Source organism: Antennarius striatus, chromosome 4, assembly GCF_040054535.1.
Source record: "Antennarius striatus isolate MH-2024 chromosome 4, ASM4005453v1, whole genome shotgun sequence".
NCBI classification, from domain to species: Eukaryota; Metazoa; Chordata; class Actinopteri; order Lophiiformes; family Antennariidae; genus Antennarius; species Antennarius striatus.
Window position 1 is genome coordinate 9889717 of NC_090779.1, and position 19864 is coordinate 9909580.

General features: G+C 42.0%; 1 protein-coding gene across 3 annotated transcripts in view; it reads left to right on the plus strand.

The window, feature by feature from the left end:
- The window catches only part of tln2b (talin 2b), an 89368-nt gene that overhangs the window by 36264 nt on the left and 33240 nt on the right, over positions 1 to 19864 (plus strand). For all 3 annotated transcript variants that reach the window (XM_068312408.1, XM_068312410.1, XM_068312409.1), the window contains exons 7-31: positions 1911 to 2038; positions 2317 to 2380; positions 2556 to 2660; positions 4454 to 4609; positions 5246 to 5347; positions 5425 to 5501; positions 6882 to 7065; positions 7909 to 8022; positions 8411 to 8519; positions 9156 to 9364; positions 9573 to 9671; positions 10100 to 10267; positions 10467 to 10761; positions 12263 to 12429; positions 13099 to 13227; positions 14323 to 14436; positions 14545 to 14658; positions 14742 to 14876; positions 15018 to 15146; positions 15262 to 15364; positions 16291 to 16499; positions 16899 to 17018; positions 18211 to 18408; positions 19032 to 19171; positions 19690 to 19783. In XM_068312408.1, the coding sequence (XP_068168509.1) occupies positions 1911 to 2038; positions 2317 to 2380; positions 2556 to 2660; positions 4454 to 4609; positions 5246 to 5347; positions 5425 to 5501; positions 6882 to 7065; positions 7909 to 8022; positions 8411 to 8519; positions 9156 to 9364; positions 9573 to 9671; positions 10100 to 10267; positions 10467 to 10761; positions 12263 to 12429; positions 13099 to 13227; positions 14323 to 14436; positions 14545 to 14658; positions 14742 to 14876; positions 15018 to 15146; positions 15262 to 15364; positions 16291 to 16499; positions 16899 to 17018; positions 18211 to 18408; positions 19032 to 19171; positions 19690 to 19783 (3462 nt within the window). The remainder of the gene's footprint in view (positions 1 to 1910; positions 2039 to 2316; positions 2381 to 2555; positions 2661 to 4453; positions 4610 to 5245; positions 5348 to 5424; positions 5502 to 6881; positions 7066 to 7908; positions 8023 to 8410; positions 8520 to 9155; positions 9365 to 9572; positions 9672 to 10099; positions 10268 to 10466; positions 10762 to 12262; positions 12430 to 13098; positions 13228 to 14322; positions 14437 to 14544; positions 14659 to 14741; positions 14877 to 15017; positions 15147 to 15261; positions 15365 to 16290; positions 16500 to 16898; positions 17019 to 18210; positions 18409 to 19031; positions 19172 to 19689; positions 19784 to 19864) is intronic.

A 19864-nucleotide genomic window follows, 5' to 3' on the forward strand; every position in this document is an offset into this window, starting at 1 on the left:
ACTGAGTAATGTAATGTAAGCACAGCAAAGAGCATCGCATCGTTAAATCTCACTCTGCAGCAAATGCTGATTCAGCTGAGTGTTTTATTCCAATTACTATTGGTGTTCAGCCATCATGACCTGGCACATCTCACTCACTGTTACAGTCCAGTATGAGGCCTATTCTGTCTGTGAAAGCCTTAAGTTTTCTCTACAGTCCAACACCGGCGCTGATAAATTAGATATGCATCCACCCATCCTCCTGCTAAACATAAGACCATCGTTTCTGGACCTGTGGAGTTAGCTAAGCAATTGAGGATGAACTTATTTTATTTGGTCTTCTTTACCACTGTAGCATCTTCCATATTGACTCCTTTACTTCATTAGCAGTAATGGAAAATGTGCAGCAAGCCTTGAGATGCATTCTTTGCATTACTGTTATTATAGTTTCACTTTAATTTTCTTGGGTATTTTATCATTACATTATTTAACATTTAGAGTTTGCATTTTTAAAACTGGGATAAATTGTTTACATCCACCAGCATCCTTGCTTATCGTGCTCAGACTCTGAACCTCCTAAGACAGCCTTGAAATAAGATATTTCTAAGACAAGATAATATCATACCGGTGTGCATTTACACTAACGTTTAAATGCAAATGGGTCTCAATAGTACTCTATGTCTTAATATAGAATATGAAAGTGATGTAATCAACCTGCCTGTACGGGTAGTAACCAATCATGTTATTTACATCTGCAGAAGAAAAGCAGGGATGGACAGAGGCACAGAACAGCAGGACACACAAACACAACATATTTTAGGCAAACTGTATTCGCCTTATAGCAGCACTGGTGCCTGTATGACCGTCACATATAAATATTTTCTAAATGTGAAGTTATTGTACTCTTAAAACAACCTGCACCCACCGAGCAACGCTTCCTCCTCAAGATCATCTCGTGAACAATTGTGGCAGCTCGGGTGGCATGTGCAAAGGCTAATTTTAGAGTGTTGCCTTGTATTTGGTTTGAGCTTATGTGCTGCGCTGTGACTTACACAGGAAAAAAAAGGCTTGAATGTGAGTGAAAGAGATTGTTGACTCATCACAGTGGCAAGCTGCTGCTTGGTCTTTCATTGATGTAATGGGACATAAGAATGAGCATGAATATGCGAACGCTAAAAGCACGGATGGAGCCTTCCTCACTGTAGGCAAGAACTCTCAGCATTTGGAGCCATTAATTTTGCTGCAGTCAACTAGAGAGAGGGAGAAGATGTAGAGAGAGGTGGGGGGGTGGGGGTGGAGATGACCGTCCCTGGAGAAAACAGCACATACTGACAGCTATTTGAAAGATGTCTACAGAGGCTTCGCCCTCTGCATCTATCTAAATGGTTAAAATAATTTGGACAGCCTCCCTAAAGATGTGTTCAAACATAAGTGATGTCTTGGCGCCGCAAAAAATGTTCTTAAGCCTTTTTTTGGATTTCTTACCAACATATTGAGGCCGTTCCATGATGCAAATGGTATTGCAAATTGATTGATGTACTTCTCTAATGTATTTTCCTTTTTAATAGCACATAATGGACTCTGATAACAAAATGTTGGACCTTCTCCATTTGAAAGCAGGCAGAATAATGATTATTGTCACAAGCAAATTCTATTTGCCCTCCCCAGAACAATCCATTTAATTTCAAGGGACTTCCTGCTTAAAGAATGGTTGAAAAAAGTGTGGCTTCCCAGTGCACATGAGTTTTAGATAAGGTCTCCTTTTCTAGAAATACATTAATATATCTCCTCTCAAGGCAAGTGTTCATTATGAAGTTCTGTTGGGTCATTTTTGTTGCATAATTCTTGTGCTTTTTGTAATTCTATCCTGTTCATGGATGCTTGTTTCTGCTTCTCATGCAACCCCCTCCCTCTCATCATGTCTCCTTCAGGCTAGGGATGATATATTGAATGGATCCCACCCTGTCTCCTTTGATAAAGCCTGTGAGTTCGCAGGGATCCAGGCTCAGATCCAGTTCGGACCCCATGTGGAGCACAAACACAAGCCCGGATTCCTTGAGTGAGCCTTTCCTAACTTCATATGCACCAACATTCATGATTTCACACGTTCGGCGAACAGCTGTGCATGTCCAGTGGTTATCTGCGAGCTGAACATAGACTGTTGCTTCAGGGATTTCCTCCCATGGAAAGCTCGGTGCGATGTCAGCTGTTACAACTGTTTTTCTGATATCTAGGCAGGAGGTCAGAAATGACCTCATACGTTGAGGCATGTTAACAGAAAAGGAAATGCATGCACTCAAATGAGTAACCATGTAAAAATGTGATTTACCTCCCCAGCCTGAAGGAGTTCCTACCAAAAGAGTACATCAAGCAGAGAGGGTCAGAGAAGAAAATATTCCAAGTATGTACATTACATCGCACATGTGTTGCATGTAAAGAAAAAAATTGTGTTTGAGACTCATGGGAATTATAGACATAAACTGACAAAATTAGAAGCATGTTGAATGTGTAATCTAACACGTAACATATGTGGTGATTGTTCCGTGGTGGTTGAAATTGGATTGTAATTTGTCTAGGAGCACAAAAACTGTGGAGAGATGACTGAGATTGAGGCAAAAGTGAAGTATGTGAAGCTGGCCAGGTCCCTGCAGACATATGGAGTGTCCTTCTTCCTTGTGAAGGTAAATACAAGAAAAGTGCAAATTCACAGTGAAACAGAATGCTCACAAATGTCTTGCATACAGATTTTTAACAAAAGATCATTTGCTTCCAGTCATTGTTTGCATCTTTCATGAGATCTTTAAATAGACGTTCATGACAAACTTAATAAAAGCAGTAATAGATAATCTTCATGTTTCCCCATAAGTCTGACCATATTTTATACAAGTAATACAACAAATCTACATTATCACAGCAAATCTAAAGCATCAGAGTGGAATTGGTGATGCAGCAACACATTCAGTGCTGAGAAATATTTCTGACAGTAGAAATACCTTTCATCTCTGCTTTGACCAACACAATAGTGAAACGGGAATGTGACAAGCAAAATACCAATAGGTATTAACTCTCTAAATGCAGCCCATCTGGCTGCAGAGTTGCAGGAAGGAGTGGAAAAAAAGGGAGCGGATGGACTCAGTGGTCTGCTGGGGTCTTAATGGATGATAAATGGAATATTTGGCCTCACCATTAAAGCAGCTTCCAAGGTTCAGATCGTCTTTGTGTACCGGCATGTGTGTAAATGGCAGAGTGCGTATACTGTGAATGTAAGCGCACGAACGCTGTCAGCGTTCGATGAGTAGATGTAGTGATGGAGATTTCAGGATTCTGCTAAATAATTCACTCCAGCTGCACTCACCTCTTGATGCTAGGCAAAGGCGAAGGCACAGACCTGGCTTTGTTGAGGCACATCTGAGACTTCACTATAAGCCTGCCTTTCTCATCTGTCAGTCTTTAATCACTGCAGGTTTCTGGGTTTGGTAAGCCTTCTGTTGTTGTAAACTTCACAGATATGGAAAATAATACATGCAAAATAAATAAGCCTGTATGTGTGTGTGTGTGTGTGTGTGTGTGTGTGTGTGTGTGTGTGTGTGTGTGTGTGTGTGTGTGTGTGTGTGTGTGTGTGCGTGTGTGTGTGTGTGTGTGTGTGTTGTTGGAGGCATGCATGCAGGTGTGCGCCAATGTAGCACACCATCCCTTTTATTGTAGTCTTTTGTCACAGGCTGATTTTTCACAACCAAGGTAAAGCTTTTAAAAATACGTAATTGAATACATTAAATGCCCACTTCATATTAGAATGTCAAACTTAAGATTAGAATTGAAAACTTCCTGTTTGATAATTATAAAGTATTGTATCTGAAAACAAAAGAAGTTTTTAATAACCTTCACTTGAATTTCTTGAACAATGGAATAATGTTATCTGTCCTTTTTATTAAGTGTCCTGAACCTTGGATCTATGTTGATGACTGGACTCTGTGTGTTTCTCACAGCTGTCCAATATGATCCAGTGATAAAAACAAACAAAAAAGCAATGGCCCTGAGGCATAAAATGTACTTATTTTGAACTCCCCCATCTTTACAAGCTGCTAATTTTTGTGTCATCCTTTGCAACCCTGGAGGGGAACCAAGTGCTGGCTCTGAAGTGAGCTGTAATAGATTTTCAGTGGGCAGGGAGTGGAGAGCGCTGGAGCTGGTCAGGCAGAGAGCTGGTGGAAGCGTCACACTGGCGTGCTCACAGGGACCAAATCCTGTGGAGACCCTGTTCTATAAAGCAGAAGTTAAACAATCCTGAACATTACTGGGTCAGTTCACAGCTGTCTCTTCTGTTCTTCCTCCTCTCAAACTATTCACAGAACAAGTACATTACAGCAGCGCCAGAGAAAGGGCTCGGGGATTTTGCATTCACTCCTTGAATGAATCATTTGTGTAGGTGTTTAGCACTGAGATAAACGCTGCCTGATGCTTCCCTACACGACAGGAAAAGATGAAGGGTAAAAATAAGCTGGTCCCGCGGCTGCTGGGGATAACCAAAGAGTCAGTGATGCGAGTGGATGAGAAGACGAAGGATGTGGTGCAGGAGTGGCCTCTGACAACAGTCAAGAGATGGGCTGCCTCCCCCAAGAGCTTCACCCTGGTACTGTGTGTCCACATGAAGTCATTGTTCTGCTTAAAGAGTCAAATGTTGCACACTCTTAATACTGCATGTATTATATTATTCCATAGTGTGATTTACACAACTCTGTCACATATTCAGCATTTTCCACTTTTCTTGTTGGCATAAATTATTAATCAATTGGACAATTAGACTGAATATTTTCACCTCAGGTAACGATAGAATGATGGTGGATGAAGGAGAATTTTTGTTTTTTAATTTTCTGTATCAGGTATTGACATCAGGACTGTTTCCTCCCATGCTGGAGGAGCAGTTGTCTAAAGTTCATATTTTAGAAATATTCACTGTGTATTTCACCCCATTGATTTACCCTTGCAATTTTGAGGAATGTTTCACATTCAATTTTATATTGACTGTAGTCAATTTTTAGTCAGTTCTGTTAGGGAATACGGTGCTCCAGTTTTTTAGTTTATTGAGGGCAGAAATAATGAAGGTCTTGCCAAGAGATTAATCTCACTATTTTTCTCATATTATCTCAGACTACGTCATACTTTTTAGTGGGTTTGCATGAATAGGTGTAGAGGGAAAGAAAAAGAAAGAAAAGATAGACGGTAAAACACTTTGTGCTAAAGCTCTGCTGTTCAATGCTTCCCCAAGGATTTTGGAGAGTACCAGGAGAGTTACTACTCCGTCCAGACTACAGAGGGAGAACAGATATCCCAACTTATTGCAGGATATATCGACATTATTCTAAAGAAGGTAAATATAAAAATATAAAATTAATTATCATTATATTAAGCCTGCATTGCTCACTGACTGTTGCTTTCTTTTGACAGAAGCAGAGTAAGGATCGTTTTGGCCTCGAGGGAGATGAGGAATCCACCATGCTAGAAGAATCAGTTTCACCTAAGAAGTGAGTAATACTCATGCATCATTTATACAGCGTGCTGACCATTCCTGTCTAGGTGTTCTTGATCATATTTAATTGTGTATCTTATTACATTCTGCACTGTAACCCCACCAGAGGTAATGTCAGAATTCAATTCACAAGGAATTGTAAAACTGACTTTATTCTTTATTCTCAGGACTTTATTCTCAGTATTTGTTGAATTGCCTCTGAGGATTTTTTTTAAATACAAAATACAGAAAAATGGCCTCAGGGTAATGCCGCTAAATTATCCTCTAATTTTCTCAAAAGAAAGCTGCGTTATTTGGAAGTTGAGGCATTGGAAAAGATTATATAACATTTCACTGGAAGCTATTTTATTAAGTGATTCCATCAAACGAGTCTTAACCTTCCCGGCCTAGCTTGTTAACTGATGAGAATCAGAGTAATGCTGTTGTTCCAGTGCTCAGACATTTTTTGTGACTGTAGATCCAAATGGCTGTTGGTGAAACCAACAGCAGAATAGGGCATCGTTTTCCCACTGCTTATGGTCCACTCACCTCATGTTGTGATTGTAAGCACAAAAACATAATTGCTACCTCTCAAAACAAGCCACAATTAACAATTGGAGCCTGCAGCATCTGTCGAGCTCAGCAGGAAAAGAGACATTTTTCTGCTTGGTATTTTATTCTGACGATGCCAGATCAGAGTGAAAATAGTTAAGCATGATCATTATTTTTTAAAATTCTGAAGTCCTAGCAGTTATGTTTTCCCCAATTATAGTTGTCAGAATTCAAAGATGAAACACAACTAAGAAAAGTAATTACACCATCAGTCTTAAAACCATGGGACTTAAAGATCTTTAACTGATCTGATGATCAATGCAGATATTGTTTCTCTTCTTGAAGGAGGACATGTGGTCAACCGTGTCTGCAACATACTGTATCTCTCAAGATTTAAGAGACTTTGTTATGATTTTGATTCTTAGAACAAAGAAGATTTTAGCCGAGGCAGAATCTGATTCCTTTTTCTTTGCGTCAACAGAGAAGAATAGGGACACAGCTTTATACCACCATATTTGTTGATGAAATGGATGTCATATCAGTGAGAAAGGTAGAGCTAGAAAGAGGTGGAAAATTGATCCAGATTCCCTTTTTATGCTAAATCATACCTTATGCAACAACTCTGAAACTGCTGATGACAAACAGGATTCCAAGAGCTTGGAGTAGGTTTCCTGGATTAAAGAATTAGGTAGACTATTAAATTTGGCAGAACAATGCAAAGTACTACTAGTGTGTGCTTCGCCCTGGGTGCAACAATACAGACAGTATTGGCAGAGATACAACATGTGAAATGGGAATGCACGTAATTCAATATCCACATTGTTTCTCTTTTCTCCTATTTAAGGTCCACAATTCTGCAGCAGCAGTTCAACCGAGTGGGTCGTGTGGAGCATGGCTCTGTAGCGCTCCCGGGAATAATTCGGTCCGGCTCTGTCGGTGGCCCTGACACCTTCAATGTAGGGACGATGCCATCGGCGCAGCAGCAAATCACCACAGGACAGATGCACAGGGGACACATGCCCCCGCTGGTAGGAGCGTCTTCAATGCAAGCTGATTCTGTCTTATGTATAAACTCTATGTCATCACAGTATGGCAACGATTCACATCATCTGATCATTGTCTCATCTATGTTTTTAATATGCTGGATGTCAAACAAAAATCTGAAGGTAGATTGTAGTAATATAGTAATACAAACAATGGGCAACAAATAAAAATGCACAAATAGCCAGGATATAGCATAACACGTTCTAAACGCTGTCGCACACATAAACATACAGTGTGTGTATAGATGGATGAAATCTGTGATGCACACAAACTGACATCTTTGTTAGGTAATAGAGAATATGATATTACTAGCAGGTGTCAGTGCACATTATGAGCACTGACACCTCATTTTTAAACTCAACAAACGGAACACTTCTTTTCTTCCAAATATCAGTGTGATATTTTTGTGATGGCTTGACCTTCGTGCTTCAGGTGAACTACACTCAATGACTGAGGAGGTGATGTCCATCGACCACCACACTCATCTTAATTTCAGTTTGACCTGTTTTAATCAGACAGTCTCACTGAGATTAAAAAATCATTTTACAAGAGAGACCAAGGTGGAAGCCAGTCTCATGTATTAAAATTCAACAAAGACGACAAAATTAACACAATCCAGCAACAAGGGCTTTTCACACATACTGCCCTCAAAAATGTTTCTGCTGGATTCTCTGTTTTGTTTTGTTTTTCAAATCACTACACAGTGTTGAGATCGTTGTCACATTTTCCATGCAAATCCGTTCTATATTGCTTGTAGTCCACACGATCAATCGTAGATTTCAGTGAAGAATTTACACAATGTGTGTTTCTGTTGTTGCAACTGTTAGAGTCTGGCCCAGCAGGCCCTGATGGGTACTATCAACAGCAGCATGCAGGCTGTGCAGCAGGCTCAGGCTGACCTGGGATATGTAGATAATCCACCTCCTCTGGGTCATGACTTGGTAAGTCTCCTTTCTATTTATTGCATGGTTAATAAAATATTTTAGGATAGCTTCAGGGTAGCCAGTCAGATACAATACTCCTCCACACCCCATTAAATATAGCAAGTCTTTGAGTTCTATTCTTTTAACCATGAATGGACTCTCTAATATTCTACCCTCTAGTTTTGCAAAGCGCAGACTGACAGAATTAAGCATTTACTTCACATGAAAATGCTGCATATTGGAGCTATGTGTAAATATGGAAGCTGTACTTAATGCTGGAGTGTTTCCATAGCTGTAGGTGTTGCGTAGCCTAGTCCTTTAATCCTGCATGAGCAAGTTTATATGAGTTGAAAATCACCCACTGTGATGAAAGCCAATAGCTCTCCTTTTCCTCCTCCACAAAAAGGCATCTAGGGCTTGGGTTCAGAATAAAGTGGATGAATCCAAACATGAAATCCACTCTCAAGTTGATGCCATCACAGCTGGAACAGCATCTGTAGTCAATCTTACTGCAGGTGAGTGCCAAGGAGAAGAGTGTCGGTGGGGTGGGGCAGGTGGGTGTGTGTGTGGGGGGGGGGGGGGTTAAAGTAGTTTATGAAGCTTGTGCTTAAAAATGTTCATAGGAAATCGTCTTGTTGTTAAGAATACTGCTTATCATTGCAGTTTTAAAATACGAGGTGGGAATCGATGAAGATGCTTTCCTGCCAGTGTGAAGCACTCACAGATTTTTAATAATGGATCTTTTAAAAAATGGTGTTCTCACCTGATTTTTCATATTAATATATAAATGTAGACTTAAATAAATTCTGATCTTGTTGTCCCAGCTTAGCGGCACTGTCTCTTTTTGCTCCTCTTGTTTCTTGGATCAACTCCAGTCAAGTTCCTGCCAACCTTTTGCAGGGGTTTAATCTTACCTTGCCATCTGTTTTGTGGCACTCATACCCCCCATTAACTAAAACAAAGTCTTTCATCTTCACGGTCTCCTGCTCCACTAACACGCTCATCTCTGTGGAACCATTTCAAATGAACTCTAATAATGACATCGACACTGATGTGTGTGTCACTTCAGGATACGCAAGCTGTCCCGTGGATGAGCTAAATCAATGCGGCGGTAGAAATTGTTTGTGACGATGCTGTTCCACTCTCTACAGGTGAACCCACGGAAACAGACTACACAGCGGTGGGCTGCGCCATCACCACCATCTCCTCCAACCTCACAGAAATGTCCAAGGGTGTCAAGCTGCTTGCAGCGTTAATAGACGATGAAGTGGGCAGTGGGCATAAGCTCATGGGTGCTGCCAGGATGTTGGCAGGTGCTGTGTCGGATCTTCTCCGATCCGTTGAGCCCGCAGCCGCCGAGGTGAGGAGTCCTCTCATAATTAGACTGATTCATTCTTTACGGTAATCCTGCCAGTCACCGAGCAGTACTGAACTACACGCTTTTGTTCTTATCGGTATCCTATCGAAGATTATTTTTGACCCAGAAGTCTGTTAGATAATTAACGGGGGGCCTGTGTGCGAACAATCCAGTCCAGTGTAATGATTGCAGTGATGTCATCCTTGCACAGCCCAGGCAGACAGTGCTGACTGCAGCAGGAAGCATCGGACAGGCCAGCGGGGACCTGCTTCGTCACATGGGGGAGGGCGAGACAGATGAGAAGTTCCAGGTTGGACAAAGCCCACTCACTGTTTCTATGACATTGCAGGCTAAACAGAAAGACACACACAGATTTATGGATTTTTATAGGCAAGAGGGGAGTTTTTAGTAGTAAAACAGCAACACACTGTCTCCGGCTGTTGTTAAAACAATCCGTGGCCTTCAGTATCTCTTTCACTTTCCTTCTACCTACAAATCTATTCTTCCATCATAGCTTTGATAGGAGAGTAGTGTGCTGGAAAAGTCTCATGTTCATATTCTTGTAATATATAAAAAATTATCATCTCTATGATGCTGTTATAGTGTTCTTTGTACATCAAATGTCTTCTATTAACACGATGCAAGCTAGGCCACAAGCGTTCATTGTCCTGGTCCCCTCAGTCACATGTGCACAGCTGTGCTGAGTTTCAGTGAAGGACATTGATTTATATGTTGCAGGACACCCTGATGAATCTGGCTAAAGCAGTGGCCAATGCAGCTGCGATGTTAGTCCTGAAGGCCAAGAACGTGGCCCAGGTGGCCGAGGACACCATATTGCAGAATCGCGTGATTGCAGCTGCCACTCAGTGCGCCCTGTCCACCTCGCAGCTGGTGGCCTGCACCAAGGTACCGATCTCAGACTTGTTCATCTCGGAATAGAAGCAGGTAAAGGTCATAGCAGCACAGAAGAAAGCCCACAACCAGAATACTTTCACCATGCACAAGTTCTCAAGCACTATCCATAACCTCTCAGTGTCATAATTCTGTTAATTTAACCTTTTTATTGCTTATTACATTTGTTCTTACATGTGACTTTGTGGTGCAGGTGGTGAGCCCAACCATCAGCTCTCCAGTGTGTCAGGAGCAGCTTGTCGAGGCCGGGAAGCTGGTGGACCGCTCGGTGGAAACATGCGTCAAAGCTTGTCGCTCGGCTAGCGATGACGGCGAGCTGCTGAAGCAGGTCGGGGCGGCAGCTGGCGTGGTGAGCCAGGCCCTCAGCGACCTGCTGCTGCACGTCCGCCACTACGCCAGCTGTGGAGAGCCCATCGGCCGTTACGACCAGGCCACAGACACGATCATGAACGTGACAGAAAACATTTTTACGTCCATGGGTGACGCCGGTGAGTGCAAAAAGAAGTGCTTTTGTGTCTCTCCAGTTTATCCGTTTACTCTGATTGAACTTCACAAATGAGCTAAACGGTAATGAATACCTGCTTTCACTGGACTTGTTCTTGTGTGTTTTGGCCACGTTACAAGGCCTTGAGATATTGTTCGGATTTGCGTCCCTGTTCAGCGATCTAAAAAAACCGGTTGAAACATTTCAAAGCTCAGACTATTTATTATGGTTTGAGCCGTGAGGCTGAAGAATTTCCAAACCCAGCCAATTCTCCAGGGGCTGCAGAAAATATGTCATCCAAAACCACTACAGAGCTTTCAGTCTGTTCTCAATCAGCATCAGGGAGGCTTTGAAACTTAAAAGGAAACACATGACCTGGACATTTTTGGAAGGACAATTTTTTTACCTTCTATAAATCAACAAGGAGAGAAAAGAAACTACGCAGCAATAGTCCCAACCAGTGATTCTAATTCACCCTGCTTATTGTGTCCGTACCGATGGATTCCCGAGGCTACTGGCTGTAGGTTGTGAAGTGCCCAGATGTCAGTTATTCTGAGCTGAAGGTGGGTGTTCGGAAAACACAGATTTTTATAGTGTGTGTGGGGAGATGTTACATACATCACAAAGACTTATATGAGAAAAATGTGACTCCCAGGAAACCTCCAACTATTAAAAGTTTTGAAGGTGAAAGCTGCAATGTGTCTCTGCAAGATGAGGATGCTTCTAGAAATATCTATGCACTCAGGTCGGATGGCATGATGACACACATTACGTTCATTTGTCAGCTGTCAGATGTTTCACCCCACTACATTAATAACATGCTGCTGAATTGTACTGTTTATAATTCTGGTCATACTAACACTGTTATACCATGACTGTGTTGAGTCATTCATTTGAAGGATTTTCCAGCAGTTGATGAAGTTATAACCATTCATATTACTGGATGGAGTAAAAATACACACCAGCATTGGCTGTCAGACTGCAAAATAGCCAGAAAATATGTATTACTCATAAGATAATATACAAAATATATTTTTATCAAGCACAGTTTATCGGAGTATTCCCATTTTCTCCTACGTTATATTCATTGCTCATTTTTTCTTAATTGCAGCATTTAAAATCACCCAAATATTTTTTACATATTAAAGCATCGGTGATAATAAACCTGTAATATAAATCATCCTAAAAGTCATATTTATGGTGTAATTCATAATAGAATATTCATTAAGCACCATGGATAATTTAATTTTGAAAAAAAAGTATAATTTGTTACGAATAATTGACTGCTTTTACAGAAATGGGTTTGTGGTCTTGCTGATAAAATTGCACGAAAGTACAAGAGTATATTCCAAACAAGTAGACAATTCTCGACGCAAAACAAGTGTAAATGGACAAATCAGCTTGACGCCCCGATATGGATTTCATCTGTAATGCGGGCTTGTCTTTGTGTCCTTGTCAGTCATCCAATTCTGGATTTTTCATATGGTGTGTGTATGTGTGAACAGGTGAGATGGTGCGACAAGCAAGGGTGCTAGCCCAGGCCACTTCTGACTTGGTCAATGCTATGAGATCCGATGCCGAGGCTGAAGTTGATGTTGACAACTCTAAGAAGCTGCTGGCTGCAGCCAAACTCTTGGCTGATGCTACGGCTCGGATGGTGGAGGCCGCTAAGGTAAGAGGGGAGCAGTTTAACATGATTCATTATTCATGTTTAACTAGTAACATAATTACCACACTAATTAAACTTAATTTGGCTGATTTTCCTGCAAATTAATAAGTTGTTCCCTAAAACAGGAAAACATTTCTCATTAGTTTTGCCCTGCTGCTTTAATCGTTTTGAACAATAGCTATTAAAAGCATGTTTTATAATGCTGCCATAATGTTCTTGCATGTCCAATATCATGATGAATGCGTTCAAAAAGAGAAACTGAACTGAAACCCTTTAATTCAATAGAACACACATGGTGGCTTTGCTGCATGCACTCGCTACCAGCATCACATCAGAAAATAGAGAATACAGCATCTGTGTCTCTTAATAAACCCTTGACACTGTCGGGCAGGAAATTATTAGTATGAATTACCCAAGTAAGTGAAATGCTACTTGTGGGACATTAGATGTTTTTGATCTGCGACACATTAATCACCACATCACTGAGAAAGCGTGGATATAGTGTTCACGGTTTCCTTGGAAACTGTCAGAAGGCAGATGATGTGAAATGCCTCCTTGCATTATAGCAAGATGTTTGTGTGTAGAAGTTGTTCAACTGCCACAGCTGGGAACGTAGCTATTGTTATGTAAAGCATTCATGGGTCACGGCCGTGTGTGTGTGTGTTCGTGCAGGGGGCAGCTGCCTACCCAGAGAACGAGGACCAGCAGCAGAGGCTCAGAGAGGCGGCTGAGGGGCTCCGTGTTGCCACCAATGCTGCAGCTCAGAATGCCATAAAGAAAAAACTGGTCAACAGGCTGGAGGTGAATCACGAGCGCTACCATCTCTGAGTGAAAGGCTTCTCATTGTTTTTCATTGCAAACACTTCTGTCATCCCCGTAATTTAAATATTGTTAAAACATTGCCCCCCCCAAAAAAAACACAAAAAAATGGAAAAGTGTACCTCAGCGGTCATTTGTATAAACACGGCCTGTTTGCGTATTTTTTTTTCCCCTGTCTTATATCTTTCTTTCCTGTCACAATGAACTTTCAATCCCATTAGTTCTATGAGTGAACAATCTGAATGTAAACATCTGTGCTAAGCCTTTGGTATCAGTTTGCCCCTAATGACTAGCCCCTCTCTGCTCCAAAGCACCTAGTGTTCAATTTCCCTAGCACATAAACTATGCATTACCCAGGGCTGAAATCCACTCTGTATCAGACATACGTCTCAGTCAGCCTCTTTGTATCAGATGGTCACAGTAATGGTGCTAATGATCGCCTCCTTCAGTGAAACACGTAAGCCTATGAAAGCCAAAGTGTCATGAATCTACAAGTCTGCATGTGGCAATTATCTAGCACTTTTAGGCCCTTCAAGATGCCTTGAACCTCATCTGTTATCTCCCATCATTCAGTTGCTGTGCAGCTGGGCACATACAGTCGTGTATATTGTGTCGTACCACATGTAAGAAATGCTTCTCCTGCTTGTCATGTTAATCCCACATGTAGCTCGATCTCTTTTGATCATCTCTGAGTATAATGATATTATTCATCCTGACTTTCTGGGTTTCTTTTTTATTTTCCCCTTCTCATCCAATCAAAGAGGAATTTCGTCCCTCTCTGTTTTCAATCCCGTCAGTCTTCTGTGTGACCTCAGCAGTATATTTTTAGTGTTTCAGTTTTTGGACGTGTAACAAGCATTGCAAACAAAGCAATGTTGATGATCTCATGAAATAGACTCAGCAGTACAATCCCACCCATTTCCCTCACCCGTCTTATTAAACCTTTGCTTTGTGACTTCTTTCAGTTTGATAACTGCAGAAAATCAGAGTTTAATATTTCACAGAGAAAAATAATTTTGGTTTCACTCAGACGCCACACTTCATCTTAATATTTTTTTATTTGTATTACCTGAACAGATAGCTGCAAAGCAGGCAGCAGCCGCTGCTACTCAGACCATTGCAGCAGCTCAAAATGCTGCTGCATCCAACAAGAATACAGTCTCACACCAACAGCTCGTGCACAGCTGCAAGGTAAAACACATACCCTAAAATACATATTGTATATTACAAGATAAGTGTTCTTCGTAAATCTTAATTGTTCATGTGTGAAACATGTCTTCTTGATGGTTTGTAATGCAGGCAGTAGCCGATAGCATCCCCCAGTTGGTGCAGGGGATGAGGAGCAGCCAAGCCCAGCCTGAAGAACTTGGTGCCCAGCTTGCCCTCATCATGGCCAGCCAGAGCTTTTTACAGGTTAGATTCTCAACCCGTCTTTGTCATAATATTGGCAAACTGCTCTGTCACGATGCTGTTCTTTTTCTGTCACCATTTCGCAGCCTGGAAGTAAAATGGTGACATCTGCAAAGTCAGCAGTTCCAACAGTGGCTGATCAGGCTGCTGCGATGCAACTGGGCCAGTGTGCAAAGAACTTGGCTACCTGCTTGGCCGAGCTCAGGACCGCCACCCAGAAGGTATCCCTTCATAACAGATAGCAGTGAAGATTTTGCTTTCTTTAAACTCAGCGTGTGAGCTGGAATCCAGTCTACACTGCATGATGTACGAGTGTTATTGACAAGCACTGAGGTGTGTGTGTGTGTGTGTGTTATTTGAAGGCCCATGAAGCCTGTGGTCCTCTGGAGATCGATTCAGCACTCAAAACTGTACAAACACTCAAATGTGAGCTTCAGGATGCCAAGATGTCAGTCATCGATGCCCAACTCAAACCTCTTCCAGGGGAAACGGTCAGTAAACAGCAAACATCTGATGAAGTTCAGTTAAAACACAACACAGCAGGAATACTGTCATGATGGTCAGATCACTATGATTCCAGTGGTTTCATTTGCTTTGATTGCACAGCTCGAGAAATGTGCTCAGGATTTAGGAAGTACATCTAAGGCCGTTGGCTCCTCCATGGCCCAGTTGCTGACTTGTGCTGCACAAGGCAATGAACATTACACAGGTAAGCAAAAAGAGTGTTCTGTCCAGAGAGCAGGTCTCAAGCTCCAAAGTCAAGAAGCATACTTTAAAAGCTGACATTTCATTGAGGAGTATTTATATTACAACCCTTTAGATTATGTCAAGTTGAAGTGTAAAGAAATGCAGACAGAGGAAATTATAGCTCTTACATTTCTGCCATCACTATTGTTTTTGAGTTAAACTCTCTGAGTCCAGTATGGCTCGGCTGCTTGCTGTCAGTTCTGGCTCAACTGGGAATCTCTGGGGAGTAGAGATGAAGACAGATAGAGGAAAGCATTTCTATCAGTGGACGCTCACAGACAGCCCCTCGTGCTGTGTCCCGGGGTACTGCTCTGTGCTCATTAATCTTATTTTCACTTGATTTAACATTCCATCAGCAAATGGCTCCACTTGGCTGGATAATGCAATTTGATGCAATTTGCTTCTTTTCTCCTCGGCACTGTGTATAATAATTTAAGGGCACCTCCCATGCAGGGGTCATATTTACTGTATTAAGTCATTTATATAAACAATGACAGTTTTCATTATCACATTTATTTCTTTGTGGACTGGCAAGCTGATTTGCAAAGTCAAGAAATACACATATATCTTAATGTGTCTGCAAACACAAATGTGTCTCACGGGGAAGGATTTAGTTACAGGTCCGACATTATACTCTAAATAGGAATTTTATATTTGGCTCTGAAGTTCCCTGAAGTCTTTTTTTTTTATTCCTTTCCAAACCATCACTCAGATCACACTCCTGGAATATTACACCTGTATAACATCCACAGCCATTACACTAGCTGCTTTCATGCTCATGACAGGCTGTATTTACTGACACTGTTATTACATTGATAGCTTTGCTTCCTGATTTACCTTTGTGCTTATGATCTACTTTCATTGCAACGTGTGCCTGGTCACTCACAGGTGTGGCTGCCAGGGAAACAGCGCAGGCTTTGAGGACATTGGCTCAAGCAGCCAGAGGAGTGGCAGCCAGCACCAGGGAGCCTCAGGCTGCAGCTGCAATGCTGGACTCAGCCCAGTATGTGATGGAGGGTTCAGCCATGCTGATCCATGAAGCCCATCAGGCCCTGGTTCATCCAGGAGATGCTGAGAGTCAACAGAGACTGGCACAGGTAGCACATCCCCAGAAATGAAGTACTATGACATATAGCTCTCCAAATGATCACAGGCTTCTCTCTCTGACTGACCGATACTGATTACAAAACATTTCTCCTTTCCATAATGTATTCTCTCTCGCTGTTCGGTCTCTGCGCCGTCTCTCATCTAGTATTCCTCTCTCAGGAGTGCCAGAGTAAAACTGCTCATTCTCCTGCTGCCCTTCAGGGAATAAACATTGTTCAGCAGATATCTGTGACAGCAGCATAAATTAGTGACATAGATTACTGTGCTCTGTTGTGAGCATAATTTGCATTTGCGATGTTTTCCTCCTTATAGCTATGCTCTAGGACTTTGTGTTTTGCAGCACATTGTTGGATTGACTAATAGCAGTTCACTGTGCTGTTGTGTTTCAGGTGGCCAAAGCAGTTTCCCACTCGCTGAATAATTGTGTGAATTGCCTACCAGGCCAGAAGGATGTTGACATGGCCCTCAGGAGCATTGGAGAGGCCAGCAAGAAGCTACTAGTGGATATTGTGAGTCGATTATTTACTTCGGGATTTTGTGAGATTTTCTGTGTTTTCTGCTTAAATACTATTCATTTTGATATGAAAATATCACAGTTAGTACAACTGTAAAAAGAAACACTCTGCCATCACAGACTGGAATCCTAATGATGGCTGCCACTGGTTCAGCCACTTTTGAGTTCCACAATGGTATTCATTGTGGAACAATATGCATTGATATGCTACCTAACTTCTTTAAATGGCTCCTAGTATGAAAAACACGTTTTTTCAGGTCACTACAGATACGTAGTGGTCCTCCCTAACCCTACCAACTCCTAGAGTAAATGAGCATCTGATGGTGGCCATGCTTTTGCTGTGTGATACATGCAGCACTGTCTAACCATCAGCGTGGTGCTACAGGGTTGAGATCATACAAATGCCATTTTCTCCCTCTTATCAGTAAACACAACCTCTTCATCTTCCCCACAAACTGCCCGAGGACCTGTGGCAGGCAAATTCAAAAATAAGTCAACCTTCAAAGAGTACTATTAAGTTGGATTCTTCTTCTTCTTCTCTTCCACCACTTATTCTGTAATAAAATTTCCTCCCTGCATTCCAGAGATATATCAGAGTTGCTTTGACCCTTCGCCACCAAAATCTAATCTATTCATCCTTGAAACCTAAGTAGACTTTTGTGCCAAATTTGAAAAAAAAAAAATCTGCAGGGTGTTCCTGAGATATTTTGCTCATAAGGATGGGAAGGAAGGAAGGATGGATGGACGGACGGACAGACGGACAAGTCAAGAACAAAATATATTCTGACAATGGTTGTTGCTTGACCAGAGGCATGAAAAGGAATGCTGCCCCTAGCATCCATCAACTGACTGAATAAAAGTGTGACTACTATTTCTGTAAGATAAAATAGAATTATAAGGGAACATTCTGTAGAATGCACAAACAAGACTACACATGTCTCTCTTCAAGACTCAAGGTTGTAAAGGTAATGGTCTCCTTCCTGACCCATATGAGATCCTTCAGTCAAGAAATCAAGGAAATCTGTCAGTTTGGTTTTTCTAATTTTGCTAATGAACAAACACTGGTGTAAATATATTCTCATTGCCAGATCCACTTATCAACACATTACATTGTGTTTGTTTACACTACAGTATTTTAACACTCCAGAAAACTAACCAGTAGGACCTGATGTGTTTTGTCCATGAAGCTCCCCCCTTGCAGTAAGACATTCCAGGAGGCTCAGACTGATCTCAACCACTCTGCAGCTGAGCTCAACCACTCCGCGGGCGAGGTGGTCCACTCCTCTCGTGGCACCAGCAACAGGCTGGCTGCAGCCTCAGGGAAGTTCAGCCAAGATTTTGATGAGTTCCTGGATGCTGGCATTGAAATGGCAGGACACACCCAAGTAGGTTGCATGATCACACCATCGCTCCATGTTCCATTGAAACAGCTCAGTAGTAAACCACTACCACCCCTGTTTTACACGTGACGACAAGCATTCAAGACATTTGTTAATTAGTCCTTTTCATCTAAATCACTTTGGCACATGATTGTCTCCTGGGAGCCTAAACACAGATGTAATGAGAGCTTGTACTCCTGTAGTTTTGGTTATTTTACTCATTAATTTGAAGAGATGGTGTGATTGGAGTTGATGTAGCATGACACCAGAGTTTTAATCAGGCTCAAAGACAACCTCTTATTGAGGCAAAGGGTATACTGGAGGGCGGCACGGTGGTGCAGTGGGTAGCACTGTCACTGCACAGCCCGGCATGTCCCCTGCTTCATGCCCCCAGTCGGCTGGTATTGGCTGTATCAGGCCATGACAGCGGACGAAGCGGGTATTGACGATGAGTGAATGAATGATTTACTGGAGGTACCAGGGAGAAATTAAGTGCTTTATTTTCAACTCTGATCTCTTGTTGGTTGTCGCTACCACTGTAAAAATTGTCTCTATATTTGATTTTATGTAACGGAGCTCTGAATTCATCTTTGATAAAACATTATTTTTCCTTTTTCTTCACTTTATAGAGTAAGGAAGATCAGATCCAAGTCATTGGTAATCTAAAGAACATCTCCATGGCCTCCAGTAAGCTGCTGCTGGCTGCCAAGTCTCTGTCAGTGGATCCAGGAGCAGCTAATGCCAAGAATCTTCTAGCTGTGGCAGCAAGGTGTGAGATGATGCTGAAAACATATATCTTCTTCCTTTGTTACCACTTTATCTAGATATTCAGTCCTAAATATAAATCGTAGACAACATTTGTGCTGTGTAATGTTAAAAATCCAGATTCTCTACTTAAACATCACAAAACATCTCATAGCTGATTCTGTATTCCTCCGCTGAACTGTGTCTGTCTAAAATACCTAGAAGGAGTGCAGATCCCTCCCCCAAGGGGAAACCAAGCAGCTGGTCCTGCAGGGCTTTGGGCCTGACTGACTCCTCTCTGTCTAATTAGGAAGAGTGAAGCCTTAACTCGGGCCTGTCTGTATTCACTAAAGCTGAACACAAACTGAAGACAATCTTGGCAATATTGTACGCTATGTTAGCCTATCATGGGGAGAGGCCGGCATGCTTGAGCGAGGAAGCTAAAAGCATGTGTGAGTGAGTGTGAGAGAATCCGGGCTGTGTGTGCACTCAGAGGACACATGTGTGAGCTAAAAAGCCTGTGTGACCGCCTGTGTGTTTCAGGGCAGTGACGGAGAGCATTAACCAGCTGATCACACTTTGTACCCAGCAAGCAGCGGGACAAAAGGAGTGTGACAATGCCTTGAGGGAGTTGGAGGTAGCCATCCTTATGTACACACACCACACACACACAGGGCTTCTTCTGCTCCATCCTGATTCTACTCCCTGTACATTCCTA